The sequence below is a fragment of the Podarcis bocagei genome, assembly GCF_964188305.1.
Source record: "Podarcis bocagei genome assembly, chromosome: 8".
Taxonomy (NCBI): Eukaryota; Metazoa; Chordata; class Lepidosauria; order Squamata; family Lacertidae; genus Podarcis; species Podarcis bocagei.
The window spans coordinates 67,545,582-67,558,746 of record NC_138133.1 but is presented as its reverse complement, the minus strand read 5'-3'; the positions used below and the strand labels follow the sequence as shown (position 1 = coordinate 67,558,746).

General features: G+C 51.4%; 1 protein-coding gene across 1 annotated transcript in view; it reads left to right on the top strand.

Annotated features, from left to right (window-relative positions):
* Positions 1-2,217: 2,217 nt before the first annotated feature.
* Positions 2,218-13,165, top strand: part of GDF6 (growth differentiation factor 6) — a 29,249-nt gene continuing 18,301 nt past the window's right edge. The window contains exon 1 of the mRNA XM_081204868.1: positions 2,218-2,658. Coding sequence (XP_081060994.1) covers positions 2,307-2,658 — 352 coding nt within the window. The 5' untranslated portion in view covers positions 2,218-2,306. The remainder of the gene's footprint in view (positions 2,659-13,165) is intronic.

Below are 13,165 nucleotides of genomic sequence, written 5' to 3'. Positions count from 1 at the left end.
CAGGGGCAGGGACCGAGCAACGGGAGCTCACCCCGTCGTGGGGATTCGAACCGCCGACCTTCTGATTTAACCCACAGCGCCACCCGCGTCCCTAGCTTCTTGTGGTAGAAAGTCCCATATAACTTTGTGCAGTATGAAGAAGTACTATATTTTCTTTCTCCTGCAAATATGATTTTCCTCAAAGCTACCAAGAGAATTGAGGGCTAAACGTACGGTACTTAGAACCCAGTTCCTAGAAATAGGAGGAATGGTTGATCCCTGATACAAGCCAATCCTGGCCACCCAAAGTCCACCTAGGGCACCTTTAAAAGTGCCATAGGTTTTTAAAAAATAAATAAATACACAGAAAGCACATCTTTTGCATGCAACCTATATATATTTTATTTGCTGAAAACATTTTTAGCTCAGTCTTCATCACAGAGCAATTTCAAAGCAGGTTGCACTGAAAATCCTTTTTGAACTTTTACGAAAAACAACAATTTACTAACATAAGCTAAATTACAGCCATATCAAATACTGATTTTGCAGTGATGAGGGCAGACCTGAACACTTGTCCCATGTGCTTGAGATGTGAAGTTATGGAATTCCAGGATATGTGTTGAAAAGCAAACATATATGGAACATTGCATGTGATGATTTGCTTGAAGTGTGCAGCTATATCTGTACACACAACAAATGTTTTGCAGGCAGGAAAACATTAATGCCTAGCCAGCAAGCAGGTGGTGATTAGAGGCGTGTTTCCCAAACTATGGTCTCTGGTGTTTCCGTGGAGCACACATGCAAACTGAAGTCCATGGGATTAAAACCGCAATACAAAAACATGCAAGCAAAAGAAACAAAAGCAATAAAATACAATTACTTTATTATATCTTACAAGGAGCAACCTGGGTTGTTCCCTGAATCGGTGACACTCATTTTACAATAACAAGAAGTCAAGGCTTCAGAGTCATTAGCCAAAGTGTGGGATACTGTGCCAACAGAGATTCAGCAGATGCATACCTGTATTTCCAAAATAGTTACACGATTTTTGATTTCAACTTTGTTAAATGATTTTAATTTTATGGTTTTACATACCAGAAACTGCTCTATTTTTTTATGAACAGTGGTGTATAACTTTGTTACATAAATAAATAAATCATAAATTAAAAAAATAAAATAACAGAGCATCTGGCATTGCACATTCCAATTGTTCCAGCAGGCAGAAAAATCATTAAGTGATCTGCCAAGGCCCTAGGCAATTTTAGAATAGTCTGTTGGGGGAGAGGGGGAACCAGTGGAAAAGAGCATATTCAAAACGTGCTCAAGCTCAGACTTTGCCCAATGTCCAGAAGGGGCAGAAATGTATTCTGTAACTTTGGAAACCTCTAAGAACAGCTCTCCTTCCATTGGTTCCAGTGTGGAAGGAGGGTTTGGGGTATACTTCATAGGTGAGCCAGTCAATTGTAAAAAAACAAAACTTTTTTAAACGGACAGCAAAATGCCATTCTTTCAGTCCGAATTTCCACTCAAGCTATTGTCTCAGCTGTGTAGCTGGTCGAAAAACCAATCAGAAGTTTGCTACTTCTAACCCCCCCCCTTTCCAGGAATTCGTTTCAGCCAAAACTCACAAAGGAAAACACACAAAGCAAAAGCTGGCAAAGAAATGTCTTGGAGCATGTGCAGAGTGCCAGCTCCTTATTTCACTACAACAAATCTCCCAGCCTAACCTTTCTATGGCTTAGCAAACGCGCCTAATCGAGACGGTGAAGTGGCCAGTCACTCTCTTTTCCGGCCTACTCTGGCTCCTAAGATCCGAATTCAACCCCGCCTAGCAGCCACCCCTTGGGAAGATCACACAGTGCGAGGGGCTCAGGAGAGGTAGGAGGCAGCTCCCCTCCTTCAGTCAAGTAAATCAATAAAAATAGTTAACGACGGTAATTGAGGTTCTCCCCCGCCTCACGCAACATAAATCCTGGCTACGCCCATTGCACTCTGCACATGCTCGGAAGGCTCACCTCGCCCCCGGGCTGAGTCCCGGCTGGTGGCGCAAAGAAGATTCCGGCTCTGGCAGCGTCCCGCTCCCCCCACAGTCACCCCCCCAAAAAAAAACCCTCCCGGGCGGGGGAGGAGGAGGCGTGTCGTGTCGTGGGGAGGGGCGTGTCGTGTCGCGGGGCGTGTCCGGGCCGGGCTGTGGCCTCTCTCGCAGCCAGCGCCGCGCCGCAGACGGCCAGAGGGAGCTGCGCCGGGCTGGGCTGTGCGCGCTGCGCGAGGGACTCGCCTGGGCGGAGCGGGCGCGCGCTTGGCTCCGGGGCAGCCGCTCGCTCGCTATGAATGCGGCCCGGGCTCTGCTCTCCGCCGTGTTCCTCGCCTGCTTCTTCTGGGGGGATCTGCCCTGTTGCCAGCAGGCCACCATCCCCGCCGACGACGCGCCCAGCGAGCCTCTCCGGGAGTCCGAGCAGGGCATGCGGAGCCCACAGGACGGCCAAGCGCCCCGAGACGCCGCCGCCCGGAAGGGACCCTCCGCCTGGGCCCCGCCGCCGCCGCGAGTGGAGCCCCACGAGTACATGCTCTCCCTCTACCGGACCTACTCCATCGCCGAGAAGCTGGGCATTAACGCCACCTTCTTCCAGTCCTCCAAAGCCGCCAACACCATCACCAGCTTCGTGGACAGGGGGCGAGGTAAGCCGACGGGGCGCAGCCGACGGGCACCTTCTTCGGGCGGGTTTTCCGGGCCCGATCCACCTTCCGACACTTCTCCGGGCCGATCCGCCGTCTCCTCCTCCCTCCCCCCCGAAATATCTCTTTCCCCGCCCCATCCTCTCTCCTTCCAGCCTGAAGCCCCTCCGTTCCCTCCTCCAAAAACGGGCACCGATCCGACCGCCTCCCCTGGCTTCCCCGTCATTCCTGCAGGCTCCCGAATCCCTCTCAGCTCCTGTGCATAGCTGTCAACTTTTTCCAAGGGAAATTCCCTTATTCCGAATAGGATTCCTCGCAAGAAAAGGGAAAAGTTGACAGCTATGCCACCAGCATCCTTCTGGAGTTCAGTCTGAATAGGGGGTCCCACACGCGTCTCGATGTGAACGCACACACTCCGGAATACTTGCACTGGAGTAGCACGTGCCTTGCTTGGATGGGGGATCCCCCCGCCTTTCTGCGCCCTTCCTGGGGCGTCTGCCCCGTCGACTCTGGTGGGTCTCTCCGAAGAGTCCAAGGCGCGCAAGAGGCCGGGGCGCCCCTTTGAGAAAGCGGCGTCTGGTGGTCTCCACCGGGGGAATCGCCGTTGGGTTGGGGACAAATGCTCGAGTTTGGTTTCTCGGTTGCGCCGGCGTCTCAGAAATAAACGGGGAAAGGAGAGCTCGGTTTCTGGGGCAGGTTTTCTCCCGTCTCTCTGCTGTCTTGCCTCTGCCAAACTTGATCCAACCTTAAAACGCCCGGACTTCGACGGAAGCGCCTCTCTCTGCCAGAAATGTTTCGCAGGCTTTTTTCCCCATCAGAATGAGCTGCAGTTCTGGGTCGCGTTTTCTTTTCGGTCCTCTGTTAGGAAGCCGTTTCTACGGGAATTATTCTGTTCGGCGGATTAAAAGCGCAGCGGAATTCGGAGTAATCCGAAGGCGGGTGGGGATGTGTCGGTGTGTTCGCGGCCACCGGTTTCCTTGTGGGAATCCGGATCCAGGTTAATCGCGACGGGGAGCGGGGGGGTATCCTCCCACCCGGCCCGATTTTGTATGACACAAATTAAGGAGCGGGGGGATTGTTCTTTTTCGGTCAGTTTCCAATAAAACTTTGCGAGGGTCAGCGCTTGCTCGGTTCTAACCGTCAGGAAGGCGCGCCTCCGCTTCTGCCAGCTCCCACAGAATCAGAATCATTTAGCCACAATGAATATTAAAACCGGTGCAAAATAAAAAGGACCTTCGACCCCATCCGGCACGCGGTTACTGCTGAGCAAATCCCACCGAGTTGAACGGGGCTCCCTCCCTAATGCGTGGCAGCCTCCGTGGGATTCCGTGGGAATCCGCCGCCCCATACACATACTTCGTATCTTTTCCACATAAATCCGCCATCTCCTCTTTTAAAAAACCCAAGAAAACAAATCCGGGTACAATCACAGCATCTTCAGGTCGATCTAGATCTCAGGATCCCCTAAAGATCGCTTCACCACCCACCCACCTCACTCCCTTGTAGGTGATGCGCTTCTCTAAGCCTTTAATGGACGGTCCGCGTCCCACTTTCCGAAATCTCTGAGGATCCTTCGGGGGATCATAAATACAACTGTAAATTCGGTCATTCCCACACTCTTCTCCCTCCTTCTCTCACCCCCCCCCTTCCCATTTAACACGCTCTTTCCCCAAAGTCAGGTCTCGACCCACATCCCTGTTCAGGTCTCCCTGCCTGCCTCGTCCGGGCCCGTTGCGCGCAGGGGCTGCCCTCCTAACCGAGCCAGGGGGCTGGTTCTTGAGCCTTGGGAAGCCTTGGAGGGAGCAAACATCAAAACCGCCGGCTGCAAATGGTAGTTGATTCCCTCCCACTGAAAAAAGAGCAAAATAAAAGGAATGAACTAAAAGTTTGCTCTTCGTTTCAAAAGATCTGGGTAGCTCCCCTGTCCTTTAAAGGTCTCTGCCCCAAGGAGATGGGGACGCCAGCAATTAATGGGGGGGGCTTGAAACACCCCCTCAACCCACATACCAACCCTGAGACCGGCTAATGAGGCATGGACACTTTCCAGGCATTGTTCAGCGTTTTCCTATATGCTCCATGGCCATCTTTACACTCCTGGAGTAAATTGTTTCTTCTGTTTTTGTTTTTTTAAAACGTTATTTATTTTCCTACTGGGGGATTTTAACTTACAGTACTTTCCCCCCTCCCCGGGGTTTAAACTGATTACACCCCCCTTTTTTCCTTTCTCTCTCCCCCCCAATCCCGGCTCCTTACCATCCGTTGCTCCCTACCTTACAGGTATCTCGCAGCCTGTCTTCAGGTTTAAATCTATTGCCCCTTATTGCTTCGAAGGGCAATCGGAAAGTGAATAGGAAGGGGGGACCCCAGGCGATTCCCTTCCATTCTCACGGCTAGACCGCAAGCTTAACATGAGTCAGAGATTCGTAAGGTAGCTTTCACTGGAGAAGGGGAGCCCACGAGATTACTCTTATCTGCAGTTCATGGGAAGAGTTAACCGCGATTCTCCTTGCGCCTCTTCCTCCGCCGGCCCCCCACCACCATAACGAGAGATTGATGGATGCTAGGCATATTCGAAACACTGTTCTCGGATGGGTTTTCTGTTTGCTCGTTCGTTGAGAGCAATCCTTCCAAAGGAGGCCTTAGCTGGCAGCCTCGGTTAAAAATAGCTGGTCGGTGGCACCTGAACGGCTTCTTAATTCTCCATTCTCGCTCGCCACCCCCACCAAGAATGGGTTTCTAAGGAGAGGAAGGGAGAATAACGTGCTATCTGATTTTAAAGGAGATTATCTCGCTTCTCAGCTAGGAAACGGGCCCCCACCCTTCCTTGGTGTTTTAAATGTGGTTTGTTTCAAAAACCACAACCAACTTGGGACACACCTCTCCAGTTTAAATCGCTGCCTTCTAAACAAAAGGGATAGGAAGGGGGACAGTTTGCAGGCTACGGAGGACCCTGAAAACGTGACTCCAAAGATGGATCTCACTTTGCCCTCCTGGGAAAATTTTCTCCGAGGGAAGGCGGGCGATGGTGGCAGAGCAATCGGGAGAGCAATTCCCCCAGGAGGAGCCCTGGTTTGGTGAAGGGGCGGGGGTGAGGAGGAGGAGGAGGAAAGCCTTCGTTCCTCCCCCCCCCCCCCGCCGTCCCCATTGATTTTGATTTGATGTGTCACAGGCTGTGACCTCGTGCTGGACCTTCTGAGAGTTGCTTAGCATCAAGCCCCTGATTGGAGTAGTTCAACTCAGTGATCTAATTGAGTGTTCATGTCATAACATATCAAAGATTGTCTAGTCTCCCATAATGAAGGCGGGCCAGCCAATGGCGCACCCTCGACGGGGAGGACTTCAAGAGAACTTCCGTTCCTCTGAAGTGGCAGGCGACCCCCGCTTGGGCTCCCCCCTTTTTCTTTTTCAAAGCCCACCTCCCTGTGGGCTCCCCGCTCCCCCCGTCCTCCAGTTAATTGCTGAGATGGGCTTATGCAGCAGCAGCAGGAGCGGAGCACTCCTCTCCAATGATTTGCAGGACTCCTGCCCGACGCGCAGCTACAGACTTTCCATTTCCCTAACGCGGAATAATTCTCCTCCAAGCCCTCCCTTAAGGATCGCCGCGGAATTTGCTCGCCTGGTCAATGTCGCTTTAAACAAAAAGGCAGTAGAGTGGCTGCAATGGCTTCCTTTTTTATTTTTTGTTTTTATAGAAACCGACACTCCTACGAATCCCACCCACCATTTTTCTTTCACTCTCCTGGAGTCTAGGGTGATTTATTGTGGATCTGGCTAAAGAAACTGTTCTCTTTCTCCCAAAACATTATAAGTAACGCAGAGTGATGGGGTTCCTCTCTGGTTTCAGCTGAGCTTGGAGCAAAGAGAAGTGATCCTAAGTCTCGCTTCTGTCTCTCCTCCCAGCGCAGCGTCCCATCAGGGCCAGAGAGAGTCGTAGTACACACCCTCAGGAGCGCGCCCGAGCCATCCTTTCCACGGGGATAAATCCAGAGTGATTTCGGCTGCAAATCGATGGGACCTGCTTAGATCTAGGATGGCACGGTTAGGACTTCGCTGGTGGTTTTTAGAAGGGCGTCACTTAAAAAAATAACACCCCCTAAAAAAAAGAAACCCTCCCCCTTCGGTGCAGAACTTTCAGAATAGTTTATTAATCGGAGAGGGCTCGGCTGGCTCACTTGCTTTATTATTTTTGTTGTTACGTGTTTAGGGGGGAGAAGTGGGGGATACTTAGCATTAACTCCTCCCCACTTACCATAAAGCCCGGTTACCCCCCTCCCCTTTCACCACTCCTCCCAGTTATGGTCGCAAGATCAGACAGGACCTCGCTGAATGTAGGAAAATTACTGTTGGCGCATGAAGTAAACTCATTAAAACGCAGATGGTGCTCGGCTCGCTCCTCCGCCGCCGCCCTCCCTCTCCCCACGTTTAGAAACCCCACAATAAAGCAGAACAATTAGGAACTGCCGCCGGATTGAGGGGTGAACCGCAAAGGCACTTATTATTATTATTAATAATTCATAATAATAATATTTTCCTTGACAACTCTTTAGACATTCTTGGGCAGAAATAAATCCCATGGGGGCTCAGAGCTCAGGCTCTGGGGTGAGAAATCGGCAGGCCTGCCTGAGAGCGAGTGATTGCTGTGATTTACTACCCGAGGAAGGTGAAAGGCAGGTGAGGCTCAGGGGTTTGAAGAAGGGCTTGGGAATCCCAGAATTTGTGGAAGGCGAGGGAAGTGCAGGCAGGCCGGCTCTTAAACGCTTGGTATATTATTGACCAGGGATATGCTAAAAACGAGCGGCAGGTTGGAAACAGTGGAAGCTCGTAGGTGCTGGGAATGCCCACTGACATAAGTCCATAAGGTCTTTCTTTTCCACGGAAATGTCCATAAGGCATTTCTTTCCACGGAGTTCACACGTGCCTGGCGCATCAGAAATAAGGCTTGCTTGGAAGAAAGCAACCGCGACTGTGACTTCAGTTTCTCACAGCGCAGCCGAAGTCCGTGAGTTCAGTCGAACTGATTTCCTCGCAGGTGAATATAAGGCTGGAAAGCACGCTGCGTGGTTTCAAAAACAAGTAAACCTGCTCACGTGTGAATTGGCGAATGCGTGTGGAATAGCAGCAACAGTTTTGTAAGTGGCTACGCTCTCTGCTTTCTGCGCTTCGTTTCATTCTGACTTCGCTGTTGCCTCTTTCTAACGCAGTCCTTCCACGTGTATTTATTCCTGTAACTCACGATAGCACGCTACACTCCGTGCATCAGGCCGAGTGCAACCTAGCTCGAGGAAGCTTTTGCCACTTCAATACATATTTGTATTTGTCTTCAAGGCGCTGTCTTGGTTACAATCGTGGATCTCCGTTTTGGAGCACGGTTCTCTCTGCCTCGCTGAGTTTGCCTTGGATGAGAGTCTTCAGGATTCACACGCGCTGCAGGGCAGGTCCATCTGCCGCGGGCACCTCCGCGTGTCTGGGATCGGGATGCCAGGCCGGGGACAGGAAGATGCGCAGGTTTCAGCAAAGGGACCGAGAGGAGCTAGCGAGGGCTGAGCATGGCACCACCCTTTTCATAAACAGGACACTAAAAACAACAACACCCCAGCTTCTTTGAGGCTCCGTTCCATGGACTGTGTCCAATATTCGCCCTACTCAGAGTAGACCCATTGAAGTGAATAGACCTGACCAATTTAGGTTCCTTAATTCCAGGTCTTCTCTGGGTTGGATTTGGATACAATCCCTTGTGTACCACATGCAGACCGTGTCCCTGTACAAAGCAGAAGAGAAATGGACCGCGTGTTTGACCATCTTTTACACCTGAGTATTTTATCCTCGAGGTCACCAAGGTGGCGCTCCCATGTGCTGTTAGACTCCAACTCTCATGGCCCAATGGTGAGAGTCGCAGTCCAACAGCATCTGAAGGTCACCACCGTGGTAACCCTGCTGTGACGCCTCTTGTAGCCTCTCCCTCTGAATCGGAGGACACGTGTGTGAAAGTTTGAGAACTGGGAAGGGAAATGGAGTTTGTTTTTTAAGGTTTTAGGAAACAGCAACAGAGGGGGACTCGCTGCCCCTGCCCCTTTACCCGGAAGTAAGTCCCACTTGCCCCTCAGTAGGTGGACTGGGGCATCAAGCGTCACGTGTGAACACTGCCCACCTGCTGGCTTTGCATTGCTGCTGGTGTGGAACTTGAGGAAGACGCTGGTTTTAAAGCCTTGAAGTGCGTGGGTGGGTGGGTGTATCTCTCTCTCGCGCGCGCGTGTGTGTTTCCAAATTAGTGGCGATATTTCCTGCAAAAAGAAGGAGAAGCCAGACAAGCAGGCCGCAAAGCGCGGCTGTGCTCGAGCCGGGCATCTCCCTCCGTTCTTCGTAGACGCGTCTTTCATATCCCTCGTGGGGATTTGCGGGTAGGCGAGAGGGAAGGGAAGTTTTTCGAGGGGCGGGGAGCGCCCGCAGTTCGAAAACAACCCCTGCGGGGTAGGAAGCAGGGCTGGGCTGCGACGGTTGAGGAATGCGGGTCCCTCTGGCAGCTCCTCTCGGCCTGCGTGTTGACGGAAAGCTGCGGGTTTCTAGGTGGGTCCATCCGCCGGCCGGCCGGGGCGAGGGAAGCGCAATCCGGGCCGCGCCTTCGGGGCTGTGTTGTGGTTGGCGTAAGGCAAATGAAATACAAGCAGGGAAGTATTTTAATGGGGAAGAAGGGAATTCACCGCTTTTAATGATGGGGCAACCTTGTATTCGATTTGTTTGAGCCCCTTATAAAAAAAACAAAACAAAAACAACAAACCGCTAATGCAGACCAGACGGCCGGAGCGACGGAGCCCCGCAGACGGTTCCAATCTGCGCTTCCTGGCCCAGCAAAGAGGTAGAAGACCCGGGATGAAGGGAGGGGGACCAGCCTGGGGGTCCTTCTCCCCCCGCCGGCGCCCCCAGCAAGCCAGCACTAAACTGAGTTGGAGGCATATTGTCTGGACGAAGGAAACGCCTGGGATGAGGACAGTACTGTTGTGTCCCCCTCCTAGGCATGTTTACTCCGGAGTAATCCCGACTGAGTTCAGTGGTACTCCCAAGAAAGCGCCTAACTTTAAGCTGCCGCCCTAGACAGACTTTTTTCGGAAGAAGCCTCGCTGAACTCGGTAGGACGTTTTCCCCCTTTTCTTTGGGAAGGAAGCGTAAGCGAGCGGACGCATCTGGTTAGGTGTAGGGGCGGGGAATTAAATAACTTGTTTGCAACGAATGTCTGCAGGGTTTAGAGGCGTTTGGCAGGCACCTCTGGTGAGATCGGGAGGGCTTGGGTCCAAATTGCTCTGTGTTACTCTTTGACGGTATTGGTCTGGGATCACTCCAGGCCTGTTGTTCCGGGGCAGGAGATTTGTAAGTCTGAGCCCGAGGCAACCTGATTTTGTATTTTTTTTATTTTAAGGGGGAAGCGCGGTAGACCCGGCAGAACGGGATCGTACAGCCACGTGGCTCGTGGTACTTATTTATGTATCCAAAACTTTGCCTGCCTTTCGGATTCTGCTCTGGGGATTGAATCCACCACAGTACTGGGAAGCGGGGAGATGTAGAGGATAAGAGAGGCGAAAACGCAGCACTTTACGCAGGGAGGAGGTTCGTTTCTTCATTGTAACATCCGTCTGTCCAGTAGCATCGCAATAGCTGGCCTTGATTCGGATTGGCCTAGGACCTCTGTTTGGAAGATTTCTCGCTCCCGAGTTCTCATTATGATGTAAACTGGGTGTGTTCGTGGAAATGTCTTTCCACAAAGGAAGCGCAGGTGCCCCAAGGAAAACAGCCCCGTCCTATGAGCCCGCTGCGTCTCACTTGGGGGTTTCGCTGGCACATAGGCTTGGGAACAGAATGCTGATCGAGGTAGGAATTTCATAGAATCGCAGGGTTGAAAAGTACCCCCAGGGGTCATCTAGTCCAATCCCTTGCAATGCAGGAATCCCTGACAGAGGGCCATCCAACCTCTGTTTAAAAACTTCCCACGAAGGAGAGTCCATCGCCTTTCGAGTGGTGGTTTGATATTGCAGAGGTCTTTGGACTGTCGTAGCCTGCTGCTGTTTATGGAACCGATTTTTATACATCAGAAACCACGGAAGAAGTTTGTTGTGGAAGGAAGCAGCAAGCCAACAAGCAAATATATACAGTATTATGATCACACGCCTTAATGTTTCAGTGGTTTTTATAATGCGCAATATAAATTAATAATAATTATAATATGGTCACCTGCATCGACGTTGAAGTGCCTTTCTATATTCTGTAAACCGCCCAGAAGCCTATTTTTTGGCATGAAGCGGTACGGTAGGGCATGAGACTCCTAATTTCGCGATCGTGGGTTGAAGACCCACATTGGACAAAAAGATTTCTGCATTGCAGGGGTTTGACTAGATGATCCTCGGGATCCCTTCCAACTCTGTGATAATGAAATAAATGTAATAACAACAATGCGGTTTCTTGCCTCAGCCTCAGACCTGTGCTGACTTACCTGGGAATAAGCCCCACTGCCATTAATAGAACTTCTGAGTATTATTTTTATTTTAAATTTGTACACCGCCTTTCATCCGAAGATCCCCCGGCGGTTCACAACAGGAAAAAAACCCAAATAAGCACGTATGCGGGGCTGCAGTGTCATATATCCCCATTCACTCTCAGATGAGCTTCCTGGGCTCAGCCAAGGGGAAGTGGCTGCTCAGACTGGCTGGAATAAGCGGAATTTATCCTATCTCTCCTTCCTCCCTTAGCGGCCCTTGGAGCCCCACATTTTACGCGTGCCGGCGATAGGTGTATATCCCTCCTGAAGGAGGTCAGGACGGGAAATGCTTGTTTGAGAATTCCTGGTCCAAAGCTTTAGCCACTTCCCTAGCTGTGGAAAGGCCGTGTACATTATTTTGTGCCAGACAGTTATAGCCCTCCAGATTTTGCTGGGCAACTCACATCAGCCCAAGGATAGCCAGTAGTCGGGGGGGGGGTGGTCCAACACTCACACCTTCATTTTGCACCTGTGGTGCCTATACTAGGTTCCTCCCTCCTCCCCTTTAAGCCTTACAACAACCCAGAGAGAGGAAGAAGAAATGATTAACTAGTCCACGTTTTGGGTCCAAGCACGGGATTTGAACCCGGGTCTTTTCGCTCGAAGCCCAGCGCTGCATCCGAAGTTGGTGCGATGCAGATGTCCTTGGACTCCAAGTCCCATCAGCACCAAGGAGGACGGATGATAGGAGTTAAACAACATCCGGAAGGCACTGCAGTGACTTCCTCTCTGGACCCTCCTGGCTCCAGGAATGATGCCCTTGTTCCTGTGTGCGTCAGACTTCGACCTTCCTCATCCCACTGGGGATTTCCTTAGGACGGCGAGGGGCTTCGAGGCAGACTTCACCGCGCTGCCTACCTCTCCGGGTTGCTCGTGATCCTGAGTTAGAACTCTAGCTTAGGTGGCTCCATGCAGGAGAGCAGGGAGTTGGCCCGTCTCTCCTTCCATCTCCAGGGCGAACCCAGGCACCTCTTCCTACCGATCACGGCCACGACAGTATGTGTGTGTGCGTTGGGAAGGATGTGGAGAGGGAGAGAGGTAACAAAATGGAGAGGGGAATTATTTCACGCGCTGCTGAATCTCCTTGGTCTGTGTGCTGCGTTCAATGGGCCTGACTCTGAGCTCTCTCACCATCTTGGGGAAACCAAAGCTGCTCCAGTGATCAGATGTGGAAGCTGAATAGACGCAGCTATTCTCCCTCTCGGCCTTCCCAGCCATGGGCGAAGCCAGGATTTTAGTTGGAGGGGGGGGGCGGACTCAGAACCTCAGATTTGTATTGACCTTGACCCCCCCCCTAGCTACGCCCATGTTACCAGCCGTCTTTTGTTGCGCATTAATGACGCTCTGCTCCTGATTCTATGGGGCGGCTGCACAGGATCCCCCTCTCAATGCTATTTGCCCCTGCGAAAATCAGGGGGGGGGGTCATACTCCTTCATTTCCCACCAGTGCATATCCTGCAACACTTCCTGCTGGAATCCTGTAACATTTCACACCAGAAGTCCGCTTTTGTCCTGCTGTTGATGCGCCGCAACCCCTCTGCCCCGCCCCTGGACAGCAATAAGGTGGTAGCATTGCGGAAGCATGGCAGAAAAAAACTTCTTTAGCTGCATTGCAAGTATTTGTGCTAGATGAACTGTTGGGTCCCTTCCAACTCTATGATTCTGTCTAATCAAGCAGAATAAACCCACCATTAAAGGAGGATTATTGAGCCAAGAACACGTTGCAGACAATAAAACAGCAGTTTGTGGGCCATCTCTCTCTTATTTTTACTCTCAACAGCTTTTTCAGGGTTGCAGTTCTTTCCACTCTTGCCTGGGAGAAAGCCCCACTGAAAATAATGGGATTTACTTCTGAGTAAAGAGCGTGCACATCCAACGGAAGCTTGCAGTCTCATGTTCTGTTGCATTTGGGAGCTAAAGGAGTGGCGGATGCTCTCGTCAGAAAACATATTATTTATTTTAGTCACTTGAGAAGTTTTATTTTTA